Source organism: Ranitomeya variabilis, chromosome 3, assembly GCF_051348905.1.
Source record: "Ranitomeya variabilis isolate aRanVar5 chromosome 3, aRanVar5.hap1, whole genome shotgun sequence".
In the NCBI taxonomy this organism is placed as follows: Eukaryota; Metazoa; Chordata; class Amphibia; order Anura; family Dendrobatidae; genus Ranitomeya; species Ranitomeya variabilis.
In genome coordinates this window covers 627,225,738-627,243,472 of record NC_135234.1, presented here as the reverse complement: position 1 = coordinate 627,243,472, position 17,735 = coordinate 627,225,738, and the positions used below count along the sequence as shown (strand labels likewise).

General features: G+C 45.0%; 1 protein-coding gene across 2 annotated transcripts; it reads right to left on the bottom strand.

The window, feature by feature from the left end:
• Nucleotides 1–10,105: 10,105 nt before the first annotated feature.
• On the bottom strand, nt 10,106–14,955 carry LOC143818444 (uncharacterized). Of its 2 annotated transcripts, XR_013224551.1 has the most exons (3): nt 13,817–13,837; nt 11,415–11,463; nt 10,115–10,676 (listed from the first exon to the last, which is right to left on the bottom strand). XR_013224551.1 is itself a non-coding variant. In XM_077299739.1 (2 exons), the coding sequence occupies exon 1, from the start codon at nt 14,259–14,261 to the stop codon at nt 11,547–11,549; it is 2,715 nt and encodes a 904-aa protein (XP_077155854.1). In that variant the 5' UTR covers nt 14,262–14,955; the 3' UTR covers nt 10,106–10,216; nt 11,415–11,546. The 2 variants fall into 2 exon arrangements, 1 of the variants encoding a protein (XP_077155854.1); XM_077299739.1 differs by having other exon boundaries at nt 10,106–10,216; nt 11,415–14,955.
• Between the last annotated feature and the right edge of the window lie 2,780 nt (nt 14,956–17,735).

The following is a 17,735-nucleotide window of genomic DNA, read 5'->3' as shown; positions in this document are numbered from 1 at the left end:
CAAAACCTTGCTGCGTCCTCGGCAGGGCACAGAAGTATGCCTGGGTAGGAGCGCAATGCCGAGGACACTGGATGACGTACAGCGCGTCATCCACATGAAGCAAGAAGAGAAGAGCTGCCAGATCAAGACCAGCGACGCCCAGTGGATCAGACCGCCTCGTAGCTGAGTATAATAAAAGTAATTTTTTGTATTATGAAAAGCACATTGGGTACATAATAGACAGCATTCTAGAATGCTGTACATGAGGGCAGACGTGCTGTCCCTACTTCATAAGGGAAAAACCTATTGACAGGTTACCTTAATTATCACTCTCTGAAGAGCTTTAGAGATTTGTGACTGATACAGAATACAGATGGATTCATGCAAATAAAGGCATAATGAGGAAGGCTTCTGCAAGACAAATTCATTGGATCAAGAGAGCAGTTGCTAAAACACCATTACAAAGCAGCAAAAAGATGCAGGCTGTTGTGAATTAGACTTTTTGGCTCCCTCTTGTGGTCACTAGTGGTATGACTCTGGGATTGTCTTTTTTCTGTTTGGCACTCACCTGGGTCGTTAGTCCAGGGGTGTCGCTATATTAACTTCCTGGATCCTTAGTCCAGTGCCTGGCATCGTTGTTATCAGATCCTTCTGTTGCTCCTGTCTGCTGGTCCTGGCTCTTGCAAAATTAAGCTAAGTCTTGCTTCTTTGTTTTTTGAGTTACTTGCTTTGCTACTATTTTTGTCCAGCTTGTACTAAATGTGATTTCTGACCTTGCTGGAAGCTCTAGGGGGCTGGTGTTCTCCCCCCGGCCGTTAGACGGTTCGGGGGTTCTTGAATATCCAGCGTGGATATTTTAATAGGGCTTTTGCTGACCATATAAGTCATCTTACTATATTCTGCTATTAGCTAGTGGGCCTCTCTTTGCTAAATACCTAGCTCATTCTTATGTTTGTCTTTTCCTCTTACCTCACCGTTATTATTTGTTGGGGGCTTGTATCCAACTTTTGGGGTCTTTTCTCTGGAGGCAAGAAAGGTCTTTCTTTTCCCTTCTAGGGTTAGTTAGTTCTCCGGCTGGCGCGAGACGTCTAGAACCAACGTAGGCACGTTCCCCGGCTACTTCTATTTGTGGTGCTAGGATTAGATATATGGTCAGCCCAGTTACCACTGCCCTATGAGCTGGTTTTTTGTGTTTGCAGACTTGGTACTTATTCCTGAGACCCTCTGCCATTGGGGTCATAACAGTATGCCAGGCCTACATTGAATGTTTAATGCATTGCAGAAGTGGGATATAAGAAAGGAAATTCTGAAATTTTTTTTTTCCTCTCTTCCTCCCCTTTACCTCTGAGTGGCTTGAGCTTGCTGCAGACATGAATGTCCAGACCTTGATTACAAGTGTGGACCAGCTTGCTGCTCGTGTGCAAAGCATACAAGATTTTGTTACCAGTAGTCCTATGTCTGAACCTAAAATACCTATTCCTGAACTGTTTTCTGGAGACCGATTTAAGTTTAGGAATTTCAGGGATAATTGTAAATTGTTTCTATCTCTGAGACCCCGTTCATCTGGAGACTCAGTTCAGCAAGTTAAAATTGTTATCTCTTTTTTACGGGGCGACCCTCAGGATTGGGCTTTCTCGCTAGCGCCAGGAGATCCGGCATTGGCAAATATTGATGCGTTTTTTCTGGCGCTCGGATTGCTTTACGAGGAACCCAATCTTGAGGTTCAGGCAGGAAAAGCCTTGCTGGCTATTTCTCAGGGCCAGGATGAAGCTGAAGTGTATTGCCAAAAATTTCGGAAATGGTCCGTGCTTACTCAGTGGAATGAGTGTGCTCTGGCCGCAAACTTCAGAAATGGCCTTTCTGAAGCCATTAAGAATGTGATGGTGGGTTTCTCCATTCCTACAAGTCTGAATGATTCCATGGCGCTGGCTATTCAAATTGACCGGCGTTTGCGGGAGCGCAAAACCGCTAATCCTCTGGTGGTGTTGTCTAAACAAACACCTGATTTGATGCAATGTGATAGAATTCAGACCAGAAATGAGCGGAAAAATCATAGACGTCAGAATGGGTTGTGTTTTTACTGTGGTGATTCTACACATGTTATATCAGCATGCTCTAAACGCCTAACAAGGGTTGTTAGTCCTGTCGCCATTGGTAATTTGCAACCTAAATTTATTTTGTCTGTGACTTTAATTTGCTCATTGTCCTCTTACCCTGTTATGGCGTTTGTGGATTCAGGTGCTGCCCTGAGTCTTATGGATCTGTCATTTGCCAAGCGCTGTGGTTTTGTTCTTGAGCCGTTGGTTAATCCTATCCCTCTGAGGGGTATTGATGCTACGCCATTGGCGGAAAATAAACCGCAGTTTTGGACACAGGTAACCATGTGCATGACTCCTGAACATCGGGAGGTGATTCGTTTTCTTGTTCTGCATAAAATGCATGATTTGGTCGTTTTGGGTTTGCCATGGTTACAGACTCATAATCCAGTCTTGGATTGGAAGGCAATGTCTGTGTCAAGTTGGGGCTGTCAGGGTATTCATGGTGATTCCCCGCCGGTGTCTATTGCTTCCTCTACTCCTTCGGAAGTTCCTGAGTATTTCTCTGATTATCAGGATGTGTTCAGCGAGTCCAGGTCCAGTGTTCTGCCTCCTCATAGGGACTGTGACTGTGCCATAGATTTGATTCCAGGTAGCAAATTTCCTAAGGGAAGACTATTTAATCTGTCTGTACCTGAGCATACCGCAATGCGTTCGTATATCAAGGAATCTCTGGAGAAGGGGCATATCCGTCCTTCCTCTTCCCCTCTTGGTGCGGGATTCTTTTTTGTGGCCAAGAAGGACGGATCTTTGAGACCTTGTATTGACTATCGGCTTTTGAATAAAATCACTGTTAAATTTCAGTATCCTTTGCCTCTGTTGTCAGACTTGTTTGCCCGAATTAAAGGTGCCAAGTGGTTCACCAAGATAGATCTTCGTGGTGCGTACAACCTTGTGCGCATTAAGCGAGGAGATGAATGGAAAACCGCGTTTAATACGCCCGAAGGTCATTTTGAGTACTTGGTGATGCCTTTTGGGCTCTCTAATGCTCCTTCAGTGTTTCAGTCCTTCATGCATGATATTTTCCGGAAGTATCTGGATAAATTTATGATCGTTTATCTGGATGATATTCTGGTTTTTTCTGATGACTGGGACTCGCATGTAGAGCAGGTCAGGATGGTGTTTCAGGTTTTGCGGGAGAATGCTTTATTTGTTAAGGGCTCAAAGTGTCTCTTTGGAGTACAGAAGGTTCCCTTTTTGGGGTTTATTTTTTCCCCTTCTGCGGTGGAGATGGACCCAGTCAAGGTCCGTGCTATTCATGATTGGACTCAACCCACGTCAGTTAAGAGTCTTCAGAAGTTCTTGGGTTTTGCTAACTTCTACCGTCGTTTTATTGCTAATTTTTCTAGCATTGCTAAACCTTTGACGGATATGACCAAGAAAGGTTCTGATGTTGCTAACTGGGCTCCTGCAGCCGTGGAGGCTTTCCAGGAGTTGAAGCGCCGATTTACTTCGGCGCCTGTTTTGTGCCACCCTGATGTCTCACTTCCCTTTCAGGTTGAAGTGGATGCTTCTGAGATTGGGGCAGGGGCCGTTTTGTCGCAGAGAGGCCCTGGTTGCTCTGTGATGAGACCTTGTGCCTTTTTCTCAAGGAAGTTTTCGCCTGCTGAGCGGAATTATGATGTTGGCAATCGGGAGTTGTTGGCCATGAAGTGGGCATTTGAGGAGTGGCGTCATTGGCTCGAGGGTGCTAAGCATCGTGTGGTGGTCTTGACTGATCACAAAAATTTGATGTATCTCGAGTCTGCTAAACGCCTGAATCCTAGACAGGCCCGCTGGTCATTGTTTTTCTCCCGTTTTGACTTTGTGGTCTCGTATTTACCAGGTTCAAAGAATGTGAAGGCTGATGCTCTTTCAAGGAGCTTTGTGCCTGACTCTCCGGGAGTCGCAGAACCAGTTCGTATTCTTAAAGAGGGAGTTATCTTGTCAGCCATTTCTCCGGATTTGCGACGTGTGTTGCAGAGATTTCAGGCTGGTAGACCTGACTCTTGTCCACCTGACAGACTGTTTGTTCCTGTTAAATGGACCAGCAGAGTCATTTCCGAGGTTCATTCCTCGGTGTTGGCAGGGCATCTGGGAATTTTTGGCACCAGAGATCTGGTGGCTAGGTCCTTTTGGTGGCCTTCCTTGTCACGGGATGTGCGGTCGTTTGTGCAGTCCTGTGGGACTTGTGCTCGAGCTAAGCCTTGCTGTTCGCGTGCCAGCGGGTTGCTCTTGCCCTTGCCTGTCCCGAAGAGGCCTTGGACACACATTTCCATGGATTTCATTTCAGATCTCCCGGTGTCTCGGCATGTCTGTCATCTGGGTGGTATGTGATCGCTTTTCTAAGATGGTCCATTTGGTACCTTTGCCTAAGCTGCCTTCCTCTTCCGATCTGGTTCCTGTGTTCTTTCAGAATGTGGTTCGTTTACACGGCATTCCTGAGAATATTGTGTCTGACAGAGGATCCCAGTTTGTTTCCAGGTTCTGGCGATCCTTTTGTGCTAGGATGGGCATTGAGTTGTCGTTTTCGTCTGCCTTTCATCCTCAGACTAATGGACAAACGGAGCGAACTAATCAGACTCTGGAGGCTTATTTGAGGTGTTTTGTTTCTGCGGATCAGGATGATTGGGTGACCTTCTTGCCGTTGGCTGAGTTTGCCCTTAATAATCGGGCTAGTTCCGCTACATTGGTTTCGCCATTTTTCTGCAACTCTGGTTTCCATCCTCGTTTTTCCTCGGGACATGTGGAGCCTTCTGACTGTCCTGGGGTAGATTCTGTGGTGGATAGGTTGCAGCAGATCTGGAATCATGTGGTGGACAACTTAAAGTTGTCACAAGAGAAGGCTCAGCGTTTTGCCAACCGCCGCCGCGGTGTGGGTCCCCGACTTCGTGTTGGGGATTTGGTATGGCTGTCTTCTCGATTTGTTCCTATGAAGGTCTCCTCTCCTAAATTTAAGCCTTGCTTCATCGGTCCTTACAAGATATTGGAAATCCTTAATCCTGTGTCCTTTCGCTTGGATCTTCCTGTGTCGTTTGCCATTCACAACGTGTTCCATAGGTCTTTGTTGCGGCGGTACGTTGTACCTGTGGTTCCTTCTGTTGAGCCTCCTGCTCCGGTGTTGGTTGAGGGCGAGTTGGAGTACGTGGTGGAGAAGATCTTGGATTCTCGTCTCTCCAGGCGGAGGCTTCAGTATCTGGTCAAGTGGAAGGGCTATGGTCAGGAGGATAATTCCTGGGTGGTTGCCTCTGATGTGCATGCGGCCGATTTAGTTCGTGCCTTTCACGCTGCTCATCCTGATCGCCCTGGTGGTCTTGGTGAGGGTTCGGTGACCCCTCCTTAAGGGGGGGGTACTGTTGTGAATTAGACTTTTTGGCTCCCTCTTGTGGTCACTAGTGGTATGACTCTGGGATTGTCTTTTTTCTGTTTGGCACTCACCTGGGTCGTTAGTCCAGGGGTGTCGCTATATTAACTTCCTGGATCCTTAGTCCAGTGCCTGGCATCGTTGTTATCAGATCCTTCTGTTGCTCCTGTCTGCTGGTCCTGGCTCTTGCAAAATTAAGCTAAGTCTTGCTTCTTTGTTTTTTGAGTTACTTGCTTTGCTACTATTTTTGTCCAGCTTGTACTAAATGTGATTTCTGACCTTGCTGGAAGCTCTAGGGGGCTGGTGTTCTCCCCCCGGCCGTTAGACGGTTCGGGGGTTCTTGAATATCCAGCGTGGATATTTTAATAGGGCTTTTGCTGACCATATAAGTCATCTTACTATATTCTGCTATTAGCTAGTGGGCCTCTCTTTGCTAAATACCTAGCTCATTCTTATGTTTGTCTTTTCCTCTTACCTCACCGTTATTATTTGTTGGGGGCTTGTATCCAACTTTTGGGGTCTTTTCTCTGGAGGCAAGAAAGGTCTTTCTTTTCCCTTCTAGGGTTAGTTAGTTCTCCGGCTAGCGCGAGACGTCTAGAACCAACGTAGGCACGTTCCCCGGCTACTTCTATTTGTGGTGCTAGGATTAGATATATGGTCAGCCCAGTTACCACTGCCCTATGAGCTGGTTTTTTGTGTTTGCAGACTTGGTACTTATTCCTGAGACCCTCTGCCATTGGGGTCATAACAGCAGGCTCCTCCAGAGGCTTGCATTTGTGCATAAACCGACTATTTGGCCTCCCTTAAACACTGCTCACAAGCAGAAATTATTGCAGTGGGCACAGACATACATGAAGACTAATTTTAAAACCAGTATTTACTGAGGAGTACTGTGCAACCCTGGATGGATGTTGGTGGATAACCACCATGTCCTAACAAGGTTGCAACGTCATCAAGGAGGAGGCAGAGTCATGTGGGCTGGAATCATGGGAAGAGAGCTAATAGGTGTAAAAATTACCTGCAAAGTATAGTTTCTGAGTGACCACCTTCTTCCATAGTACAATAAGAACCGTGCCATCTTTGGCAAAATCATCTTCACACATGAACATGCCCCATTTCATGCTGCAAAGAATACCTCCGAGTCATTGGCAGCTATGGGCAGAAAATTAATGCAGGAATTGTGAAGATTATATCAACGAAGGGGTCCTATGTCAGCATGTAACTTGGCCTGTTAAGATGTTTTTGATTTGAAAAAGCTTTTTAGTAAATGCAACCTCTTAATGCTGCACAGTCAATAAATGACAATTTTCAGTTCTTTACAAACTATAAAATGTTTGGAAACTCTGTTGTGCATAACCATTTGGAATAGTGCATTTCAAGTTTTTATTGAACAAACCTCACAATGATTGATATATGCTCTAACGGTTGATGATTTTAACACTATACTGACTTATTTGTATCTACCATTTAAGAAAATTAGAGAAAAATGGCATTTGCATAATAATTTGGGACATGATGCAGTTGTACACCTCAGCTTGGTTGAATTTGTAGTGGCCAATGCAAATTAGCTTCTATTCCTTTGAATAGGAGCTGTTCTGCAGCACCCGCTAAGCATTAAACGGAACTGTGCTGTTCAATGTCCTTCCACAAACCGCTGATCAGTGCAATGTCAGGAACTAGTGCATGATTCGAGTTTATCCACATTGGGGAAAAAAACATGAAGAATAACGGTGGTCTCAGTGCTGGCCCTAGGCTGTCCATTTTTTCACAGCACGCAGACTGAGAATACAGTTTTATGAAATTGACCTTAAATGTAAATAGTTCCACCACTGAGGCTACAGCAGAGCTTGAAAACATTGTGAAGACTGGACTGCTTGAAGCCTGGTTTACTAATGTCAGATAAAAATCCTTTTGTGATGTTAGAATCCTGAGGTCCTAAAGGCTAAAAGGCCCAGTGCAGTGACCATAACACACCTTTGTGCACTATCTATGAAGACAAAGTAGGAAGGAAGTGTGTGTTTCCAATATAGCAGCACCCAAAAAGTTTTTAGAAATGATCAGTTACAACATTTAGAAAAAGTATAACCGATATAGGGCGTGATTCATCATTTGCGGGTTTTTCCTTCACTTTTTTTTGTCGTCTTCGTACTTGTTGATTTTTTTTCCACTGAATTCTTAATGTAAGTGGTTCAGAAATTTTTCACAAATTATTTTTGTTTGTTTAACATTTTTTGGCCTTTTTATAGCAAAAAGTCCCATGTATTTAATAATGTTTGCAGAATTTGTACAAAAAGTTCAAGAAAATATAGATACTCCTAGGGAAGACTAGAATACCTTTGTGCAAATTTTTTTTTTTAACGTTCTAAAAAGTTGTAATTGATGAATCGATTGAAAATGTCTGGGAACCAAAACCCTACCCACAGCGGTGAACACAAATAATAATAATAATCTTTATTTTTATATAGCGCTAACATATTCCGCAGCGCTTTACAGTTTTCACACATTATCATCGCTGTCCCCGATGGGGCTCACAATTTAAATTCCCTATCAGTATGTCTTCGGAATGTGGGAGGAAACCGGAGTACCCGGAGGAAACCCACGCAAACACGGAGAGAACATACAAAAAATAAACAAGTGAACGCATAATTTACACCTTTCTTGAAGTCAATTTTAAAATTCAAATTTGACACAAGTCAAAAACAAGCTAAAACACAAAAAATGGACAAAAAACAGGTGCAAATGCAATAATGATCTGGGCCCACTGTATTTCACTTCTGCAGGCTACAAACTGACCTGGAGCACTATCGTCGGTGAACCTGTTAGCATGATCAAACTATTCTAATCTTATTGAACACTAGGGGTAAGAGGTACACCAGAAGACCAGGGAGGAATACTTCTAAGAAGATCGATAGCAACCAATGGAATCCAAATGTTTCCCTAAATGTATTCATACCTTCATTGCTTGACATGAAAATATCTGCAAAGTGGTAATAGCAAGTGTAAAGAAGTTTATTCATAAAAAAGTTGCCCATTCTCTAAATCCAGACCTAGCATGAATTAGTTCACTGTGGCCACTGATTAGCTACACTGGTCCAGGCCAGGAGAAGAAGCAAGGAGACTGACGTTGGACTTTGTCAGTGGATCAGTATATGCGTGTGTATATACACTATACAGGTGCTTCTCATAAATTAGAATATCATCAAAAAGTTAATTTATTTCAGTTCTTCAATACAAAAAGTGAAACTCATATTTTATATAAAGTCATTACAAACAGTGATCTATTTCGCGTGTTTATTTCTGTTTATGTTGATAATTATGGCTTGCAGCCAATGAAAACCCAAAAGTCAATATCTCAGTAAATTAGAATAATTAGCAAAAAACACCTGCAAAGGCTTCCTAAGGGTTTAAAAAGGTGTCTTAATCTGTTTCAGTAGGCTCCACAATCATGGGGGAAGACTGCTGAATTGACAGTTGTCCAGAAGGCAGTCATTGACACTCCACAAGGTGGGTAAGCCACAAGAGGTCATTGCTACAGAAGCTGGCTGTTCACAGAGTGCTGTATCCAAGCATATTAATAGAAAGTTGAATGGAAGGAAAAAATGTACAAAAAGGTTCACAAGCAACTTAGATAACCGCAGCCTTGAAAGAATTTTTAAGAAAAGGCTATTCAAAAACTTGGGAGAGATTCACAAGGAGAAGACTGCTGCTAGAGTCATTGTTTTAAGGGCCACCACACACAGAAGTATCCAGGACATGGGCTACAAGTGTCGCATTCTTTGTGTCAAGCCACTCATGACCAATAGACAACGCCAGAAGCGTCTTACCTGGATCAAGTAGAAAAAGAACTGGACTGTTGCTCAGTGGTCCAATGTGTTGTTTTCAGATGAAAGTAAATTCTGCATTTCATTTGGAAACCAAGGTCCCAGAGTTTGGAGGAAGAGTGGAGAGGCACACAATCCAAGCTGCTTGATGTCTAGTGTGAAGTTTCCACAATCAGTGATGGTTTGGGGAGCCATGTCATCTTCTGGTGTAGGTCCATTGTGTTTTATCAAGACTGTCAGCGCTGCGTCTACCAGGAAATTTTTTGAGCACTTCATGCTTCCCTCTGCCGACAAGCCTTTTGGAGATGGAAATTTCATTGTCCGGCAGGACATGGCACCTGTCCACACTGCCAAAAGTACCAATACCTTACAAACAACAGTGTCGCAGTGCTTGATTGGCCAGCAAACTCGCCTGACCTTAACCCCTTAGAGAATCTATGTTCAGACCAGTATATAGTATAGTAGAACACGGCACTCCGGGTATCTGAGAGGTGCTCAAGTTAGGTATCCAACCCGTAGTAAATCAAAAAATATACTTGGCACTCAAGAGAATTTTTGTAGTGAAGTCAAAACATCATTTATTCAGTGCATCCAGTTCAACATGAACGTTTTCGGTCCAAACATAGGACCTTCATCAGACAGGATTTTTGAATACTGTAATATATACATACAAAAAAATATATTTTTTAGAGACAAAATTCATGATGCACTCTGAGCATACAATGTATTGTATTCAAAAGACATGAAATACAGAAAATCAAATGTCATTAGCAAGGTGATCAGACAACAACAGTGACGGATTTAGGTGAATCCTGACAAGTAGCGTGAGATGTGAGCTTCTTATTGGAGAAACCGGAAGCTGTGCCTGTGTTTGGTAAGAGGATTACGAAAGGGTGCCCATGCTGGGTATGGGCAAGGGCCTGCCAGAGTAGGGAGATAATGGTGAAATTACCCCTGAATCATGCAGGGTGAGCTGCCTAAAACACAAGAACACAGATACGTAAAACATGTAACAATACATGAATATACAACCAAAAGTATACTAAAACATCGAGCTGCCGTGTGTTAGAGTGAGTAACGAGGTATATAGCGTGTGTGACCACCGGACCTGTGTATACACCCCAAAGAATCAAGATGGCTGCCAAACCACATCATGCTGTGTGTAGATGTAAGCAGTCCCCCCACTCGGAGTAATTCTGTTATATACCTGGAATACACAGTGTGTCTGTATGGGCCCACGTGAGGAGCCAGTGTCAGACAAAATCCAGGAGGTATGGTCCCGCCTATGAAGAAGGACATATTGCGGCAAATGTGAGTGCATGCCCGTAGGAACTATAGAGGACCTCCTGGTAAGTCTAGGGCAGAGGGACAAATTACCTTATGCAGTATGTGAGAATGCGCTGCCAGAGGGCGAGATGCTCGCTGATGCAGAGAGCGCTGCAAGATATGAAGATGGTGCCAAATAAATAGTCTAGGCACGTTAGGTAAAGTCACAAGGAATTGCCAATAAGAACTATAGAGGAGCTATCATAGACTGAGGGACACAGTACCTTATGCAATGGATGGGTCTGGGCTGCAGAGGGGCGAGGTACTCGCTGTGGATGAGAGTGCTGCAGAGGATAAAGGGGGTGCTAATGAGATGAGCAATCCGGGTATGGGTAAGGGGAGCAGGAGTGTGGCAGAGCGCTATTTTACCTGATGCTGCAGTAGAGAAAGGCGCCGTACAGAGTGTCCTCCTGGAGACGCTGGTGTTCCAGCGTTACTTCCGGGTTTATGGGCGCCGACAGGGGGTCAGCTGACCCGCTGCGTCATCGGCGTCACCTGACTGTGTCGGCCGCGCATGCGCAGACTGGGGGAGAGCGCTGGGGAGATCTGCAGGCCAAATGATGCCTGTGTGTGTCACATAGAGTGTGCTGATAGCGCCGCACAGCTATAATGTTAAAGCCGCAAAAGGGGGTAGATTTAGTGGACACTGCAGTATGTAAATGAGAAGAAAATGAGAACTGGTAATGAAGTGTAAAGGACAGCAGAGGTGCTGTATCTAGGAGTTACAAGCACGTATGAGGGGTAGACAAGTAAACACCCCGGGGCAATCCCATTGGTGGTCACACAACTGTAATATAGAGACAAAGCTAATACTCTATATTAAAACGGCATAGTGTGGAAATACTATACCATGTGAAGGATAGTCGGTGCTCAGTGCATAGTGGTGCAGCTAACGATTCTGTGAGGATATAAAGGAAAAGAAGAAGTTAATATAACTTATACAGCATAAATTGAAATCACAATGCAGTATACACAGCAATTTTACAAGAAAGCTGAGACGTCGTAGTCCCTATTCAGTCCCTTAGGTTCTAAAGTCTGCAGCGTGTAGATCCAGAAAGCTTCCCTTTTCTGGAGCATTTTGGTACGGTTCTGACCTCTCCTAGGGGTATCGACTTGCTCCAGAACCTGGAACCGGAGCTGAGCGATGCTGTGGTTTTGTTCAGAAAAATGATGTGGGAGGGGGAGATGTGTTTTTTTACATCTGATCGTGGACTTATGTTGAGCCACTCTATCCCTCACCATCTGAGTGGTTTCCCCCACGTAGGCTAAACCACATGGGCACTTGATAAGATATACCACAAACGTGGATTCACAAGTATAAAATCCTTTAATGGGAATTGCCTTGCCCGTTTGTGGGTGATAAATAGAGGAGCCCCTCTGTATGTTGCCACACTGAAGGCAATTCAAGCAGGGGAATGTCCCCTGTCTTTGAGTTTGTAGGAAAGTCTGCCTGGGGACCATTGTGCTTGACCCAACGTCAGCCTTGACAAGTCTATCTTTAAGGTTTTTTGCTCGTTTAAAGCAGGGGAGGAACGGTCTCGTGAATTCTGGGATATCAGGATAGCTCTTTGTTAGGATATTCCAGTGTTTTTTGATGGTAGACTGTACTAAAGCCGAGAATGGATGGAAAGTGGAAACAAAAGGAATCCTCTTTTGGTTGTCCTTGGGTCTAGTGTTGGATAGATTTCTTCTGGCCTCTGTCAGGACCCCCCGGGGATAACCCCTCTCTAGGAACTTGTGCTCCATATCAGTCAGTCTAACTTTTTTAATTTCCATATCAGAGACAATCCTCTCTACCCTGTGGAATTGCGATTTTGGAATCGAGTTTTTAACCGAGGGTGGGTGACAGCTGGTGAAATGTAGGAGGCTATTACGGTCAGTGGGCTTGGTGAATAGGTCAATTGCTAGGGTGCCATCCCTCTCCTTGTAAACCAGGGTATCCAGAAAGCTGATCCTATGTGTGTCGTGTTGAATAGAGAATTTAAGTTCGGGCCAGATGTTATTGATATGCTGGTCAAAAACAAGGAGCGACTCAATAGGGCCGTCCCAGACGCAGAATATATCGTCGATATATCTCCGCCATACCTTGCAATGGTCTTTGAAGAGGGGATGGTCGTACACGTAGTCGCTTTCAAAGGCAGCCATATACGCCACGGCATAAGGGGGCGCCACGTTCGCGCCCATTGCAGTGCCTTGTTGCTGGGCATAAAAGGTATCCTGACACATAAAATAATTTTCTTTAAGTACCAAACCTAAAAGGTCAGCGCAGAGATGACGTATTTTAAAGTCTACCTTGTTGTCGCTCAGAAGTCTGTCCGTGGCTGCCATACCTTTTTCATGCACTATTGACGTGTAGAGACTATTAACGTCCCAGGTGATTAGCAAGGAGGAAGAGGACATAGGGCCCAAGGATCTAATGACCTGTATGAAGTCATTAGTGTCCAACACAAAGGAGCGTGTGGTTTTAACTAGAGGTGTTAAGATTTTTTCAAGTACCATAGATAGAGGAGACAGGACTGAGTCAGTCAAGGAGACAATGGGCCTGCCTGGTGGTTTGTTCAGTCTTTTGTGAATTTTAGGCAGGACGTAGAATATGGGGGTGATAGGGTCTTTTTTGATCAGAAAGTCCCTCATTTTACTGTCGATCGTACCTGTTTGGAAATGAAAATCTATAACGGGTGCAATTTGTTGGACCAGTCGATTAAGGGGATTGTGGGGTATTACCTTGTAAACCGTGGTGTCACTTAACTGTCTAGTGATCTCCTCAATGTAGTCAGTCCTGTCCATAACCACTGTCGCCCCGCCCTTATCAGCTGGTTTGATTACAAGAGACTTATCAGACGCTAGTTGCTCCAAAGAGAGTTTCTCCAGGTGTGAAAGATTAGTCTGGAACTGGAATCTCCCCCGGTCCATATTGCGGGTCAACGTGTAGATGTCTCTTTCAACAAGGGAAACAAAAGTTTCCACTGGTGGGTTCGATCGTGGAGGCATGTATCCACTTTGGCTTCGTAGCCCTAGATCGTGAAGTTCAAGTAGGGTCTTATCCTGCCTTGGAGGATTCAATGTGGGAGGCAGTTGCGAAAAATGGACACGCAGTCTGAGGTTCCGAAAAAACCTCTGGAGGTCCATATTAAGCTCAAACGAGTTGAACTTATACATTGGGCAGAAGGAAAGACCTTTCTGGAGTACAGCCAGTTGATGAGTGTCCAGGGTTTTTGAGGAAATGTTGACTACCAGAGGGAGATCCTTACCTGCGAGCGTGTCGCCATCTGGTTTCTGTTTTCCACGGCGGCATTGGCCCCCCCGCCTCGTCTTCCCCTTTGTCGGCCACGACTGTGTCCTAAAAAAGAAGAAGAGTGGAAAGTGGAAGAGTTTGAGGTGCCAGGTCTGCTGTCGACAGAGCCAGATGAGCTTAAAGAGCTGTGTCGTCTGGAGGAATGCCGAGTATCTCGCCATTGATAGACCCGGTTCTGCAGATAGTCCTCGGTGTCCCGTAAAAATTTTGATCGTTTCCTCTTTTCCACTTCCACCCTGTGTGTTTTTAGAAGATCTTGATTCTTCAGTTTGAGTTCCTGGTACTCTTCCTGTGGCATGGTGCTGATCAATTGGTTTTCTATGGCACTTATTTGAGTGTTCACCGTTTCCAGGTTCTTTTGGAGGTAAGAAAGAGTCAGAGTCATAAGATCTGCAGAACATTTGTTCAGGATGTGTTCGAACTTAGTGCAATAATCTTTATCTTCCCTAAAAAAAGTTGGTTGTAGAGAGACCCTCAGGCCCCGTGGGATCCTCTGGACTCGGAGGTACTCAGCTATTGTGATGATATGTAGTTCTAGGTTAACCGCTCGTCTGGACTCACGCTCCAGGTCACGGTTCTTTAATTCTTTAGTAGGGATTTGAAGAAAGTCGTTGGGTGCGGTCACTTTGGAAAGGATATCTGCCACTTCTGTTGCGTTGAAGGAGAAGGTTTCACTTGACATCGTCCCAGGTGCTCGTGAAAGGATCCAATATATAGTATAGTAGAACACGGCACTCCGGGTATCTGAGAGGTGCTCAAGTTAGGTATCCAACCCGTAGTAAATCAAAAAATATACTTGGCACTCAAGAGAATTTTTGTAGTGAAGTCAAAACATCATTTATTCAGTGCATCCAGTTCAACATGAACGTTTTCGGTCCAAACATAGGACCTTCATCAGACAGGATTTTTGAATACTGTAATATATACATACAAAAAAATATATTTTTTAGAGACAAAATTCATGATGCACTCTGAGCATACAATGTATTGTATTCAAAAGACATGAAATACAGAAAATCAAATGTCATTAGCAAGGTGATCAGACAACAACAGTGACGGATTTAGGTGAATCCTGACAAGTAGCGTGAGATGTGAGCTTCTTATTGGAGAAACCGGAAGCTGTGCCTGTGTTTGGTAAGAGGATTACGAAAGGGTGCCCATGCTGGGTATGGGCAAGGGCCTGCCAGAGTAGGGAGATAATGGTGAAATTACCCCTGAATCATGCAGGGTGAGCTGCCTAAAACACAAGAACACAGATACGTAAAACATGTAACAATACATGAATATACAACCAAAAGTATACTAAAACATCGAGCTGCCGTGTGTTAGAGTGAGTAACGAGGTATATAGCGTGTGTGACCACCGGACCTGTGTATACACCCCAAAGAATCAAGATGGCTGCCAAACCACATCATGCTGTGTGTAGATGTAAGCAGTCCCCCCACTCGGAGTAATTCTGTTATATACCTGGAATACACAGTGTGTCTGTATGGGCCCACGTGAGGAGCCAGTGTCAGACAAAATCCAGGAGGTATGGTCCCGCCTATGAAGAAGGACATATTGCGGCAAATGTGAGTGCATGCCCGTAGGAACTATAGAGGACCTCCTGGTAAGTCTAGGGCAGAGGGACAAATTACCTTATGCAGTATGTGAGAATGCGCTGCCAGAGGGCGAGATGCTCGCTGATGCAGAGAGCGCTGCAAGATATGAAGATGGTGCCAAATAAATAGTCTAGGCACGTTAGGTAAAGTCACAAGGAATTGCCAATAAGAACTATAGAGGAGCTATCATAGACTGAGGGACACAGTACCTTATGCAATGGATGGGTCTGGGCTGCAGAGGGGCGAGGTACTCGCTGTGGATGAGAGTGCTGCAGAGGATAAAGGGGGTGCTAATGAGATGAGCAATCCGGGTATGGGTAAGGGGAGCAGGAGTGTGGCAGAGCGCTATTTTACCTGATGCTGCAGTAGAGAAAGGCGCCGTACAGAGTGTCCTCCTGGAGACGCTGGTGTTCCAGCGTTACTTCCGGGTTTATGGGCGCCGACAGGGGGTCAGCTGACCCGCTGCGTCATCGGCGTCACCTGACTGTGTCGGCCGCGCATGCGCAGACTGGGGGAGAGCGCTGGGGAGATCTGCAGGCCAAATGATGCCTGTGTGTGTCACATAGAGTGTGCTGATAGCGCCGCACAGCTATAATGTTAAAGCCGCAAAAGGGGGTAGATTTAGTGGACACTGCAGTATGTAAATGAGAAGAAAATGAGAACTGGTAATGAAGTGTAAAGGACAGCAGAGGTGCTGTATCTAGGAGTTACAAGCACGTATGAGGGGTAGACAAGTAAACACCCCGGGGCAATCCCATTGGTGGTCACACAACTGTAATATAGAGACAAAGCTAATACTCTATATTAAAACGGCATAGTGTGGAAATACTATACCATGTGAAGGATAGTCGGTGCTCAGTGCATAGTGGTGCAGCTAACGATTCTGTGAGGATATAAAGGAAAAGAAGAAGTTAATATAACTTATACAGCATAAATTGAAATCACAATGCAGTATACACAGCAATTTTACAAGAAAGCTGAGACGTCGTAGTCCCTATTCAGTCCCTTAGGTTCTAAAGTCTGCAGCGTGTAGATCCAGAAAGCTTCCCTTTTCTGGAGCATTTTGGTACGGTTCTGACCTCTCCTAGGGGTATCGACTTGCTCCAGAACCTGGAACCGGAGCTGAGCGATGCTGTGGTTTTGTTCAGAAAAATGATGTGGGAGGGGGAGATGTGTTTTATTACATCTGATCGTGGACTTATGTTGAGCCACTCTATCCCTCACCATCTGAGTGGTTTCCCCCACGTAGGCTAAACCACATGGGCACTTGATAAGATATACCACAAACGTGGATTCACAAGTATAAAATCCTTTAATGGGATAAAAACACATCTCCCCCTCCCACATCATTTTTCTGAACAAAACCACAGCATCGCTCAGCTCCGGTTCCAGGTTCTGGAGCAAGTCGATACCCCTAGGAGAGGTCAGAACCGTACCAAAATGCTCCAGAAAAGGGAAGCTTTCTGGATCTACACGCTGCAGACTTTAGAACCTAAGGGACTGAATAGGGACTACGACGTCTCAGCTTTCTTGTAAAATTGCTGTGTATACTGCATTGTGATTTCAATTTATGCTGTATAAGTTATATTAACTTCTTCTTTTCCTTTATATCCTCACAGAATCGTTAGCTGCACCACTATGCACTGAGCACCGACTATCCTTCACATGGTATAGTATTTCCACACTATGCCGTTTTAATATAGAGTATTAGCTTTGTCTCTATATTACAGTTGTGTGACCACCAATGGGATTGCCCCGGGGTGTTTACTTGTCTACCCCTCATACGTGCTTGTAACTCCTAGATACAGCACCTCTGCTGTCCTTTACACTTCATTACCAGTTCTCATTTTCTTCTCATTTACATACTGCAGTGTCCACTAAATCTACCCCCTTTTGCGGCTTTAACATTATAGCTGTGCGGCGCTATCAGCACACTCTATGTGACACACACAGGCATCATTTGGCCTGCAGATCTCCCCAGCGCTCTCCCCCAGTCTGCGCATGCGCGGCCGACACAGTCAGGTGACGCCGATGACGCAGCGGGTCAGCTGACCCCCTGTCGGCGCCCATAAACCCGGAAGTAACGCTGGAACACCAGCGTCTCCAGGAGGACACTCTGTACGGCGCCTTTCTCTACTGCAGCATCAGGTAAAATAGCGCTCTGCCACACTCCTGCTCCCCTTACCCATACCCGGATTGCTCATCTCATTAGCACCCCCTTTATCCTCTGCAGCACTCTCATCCACAGCGAGTACCTCGCCCCTCTGCAGCCCA

What these genes read in the sequence shown, in the direction of transcription:
- LOC143818444 (XM_077299739.1), bottom strand. Translation starts at nt 14,261, where the DNA reads ATGTTCTGCAGATCTTATGACTCTGACTCTTTCTTACCTCCAAAAGAA.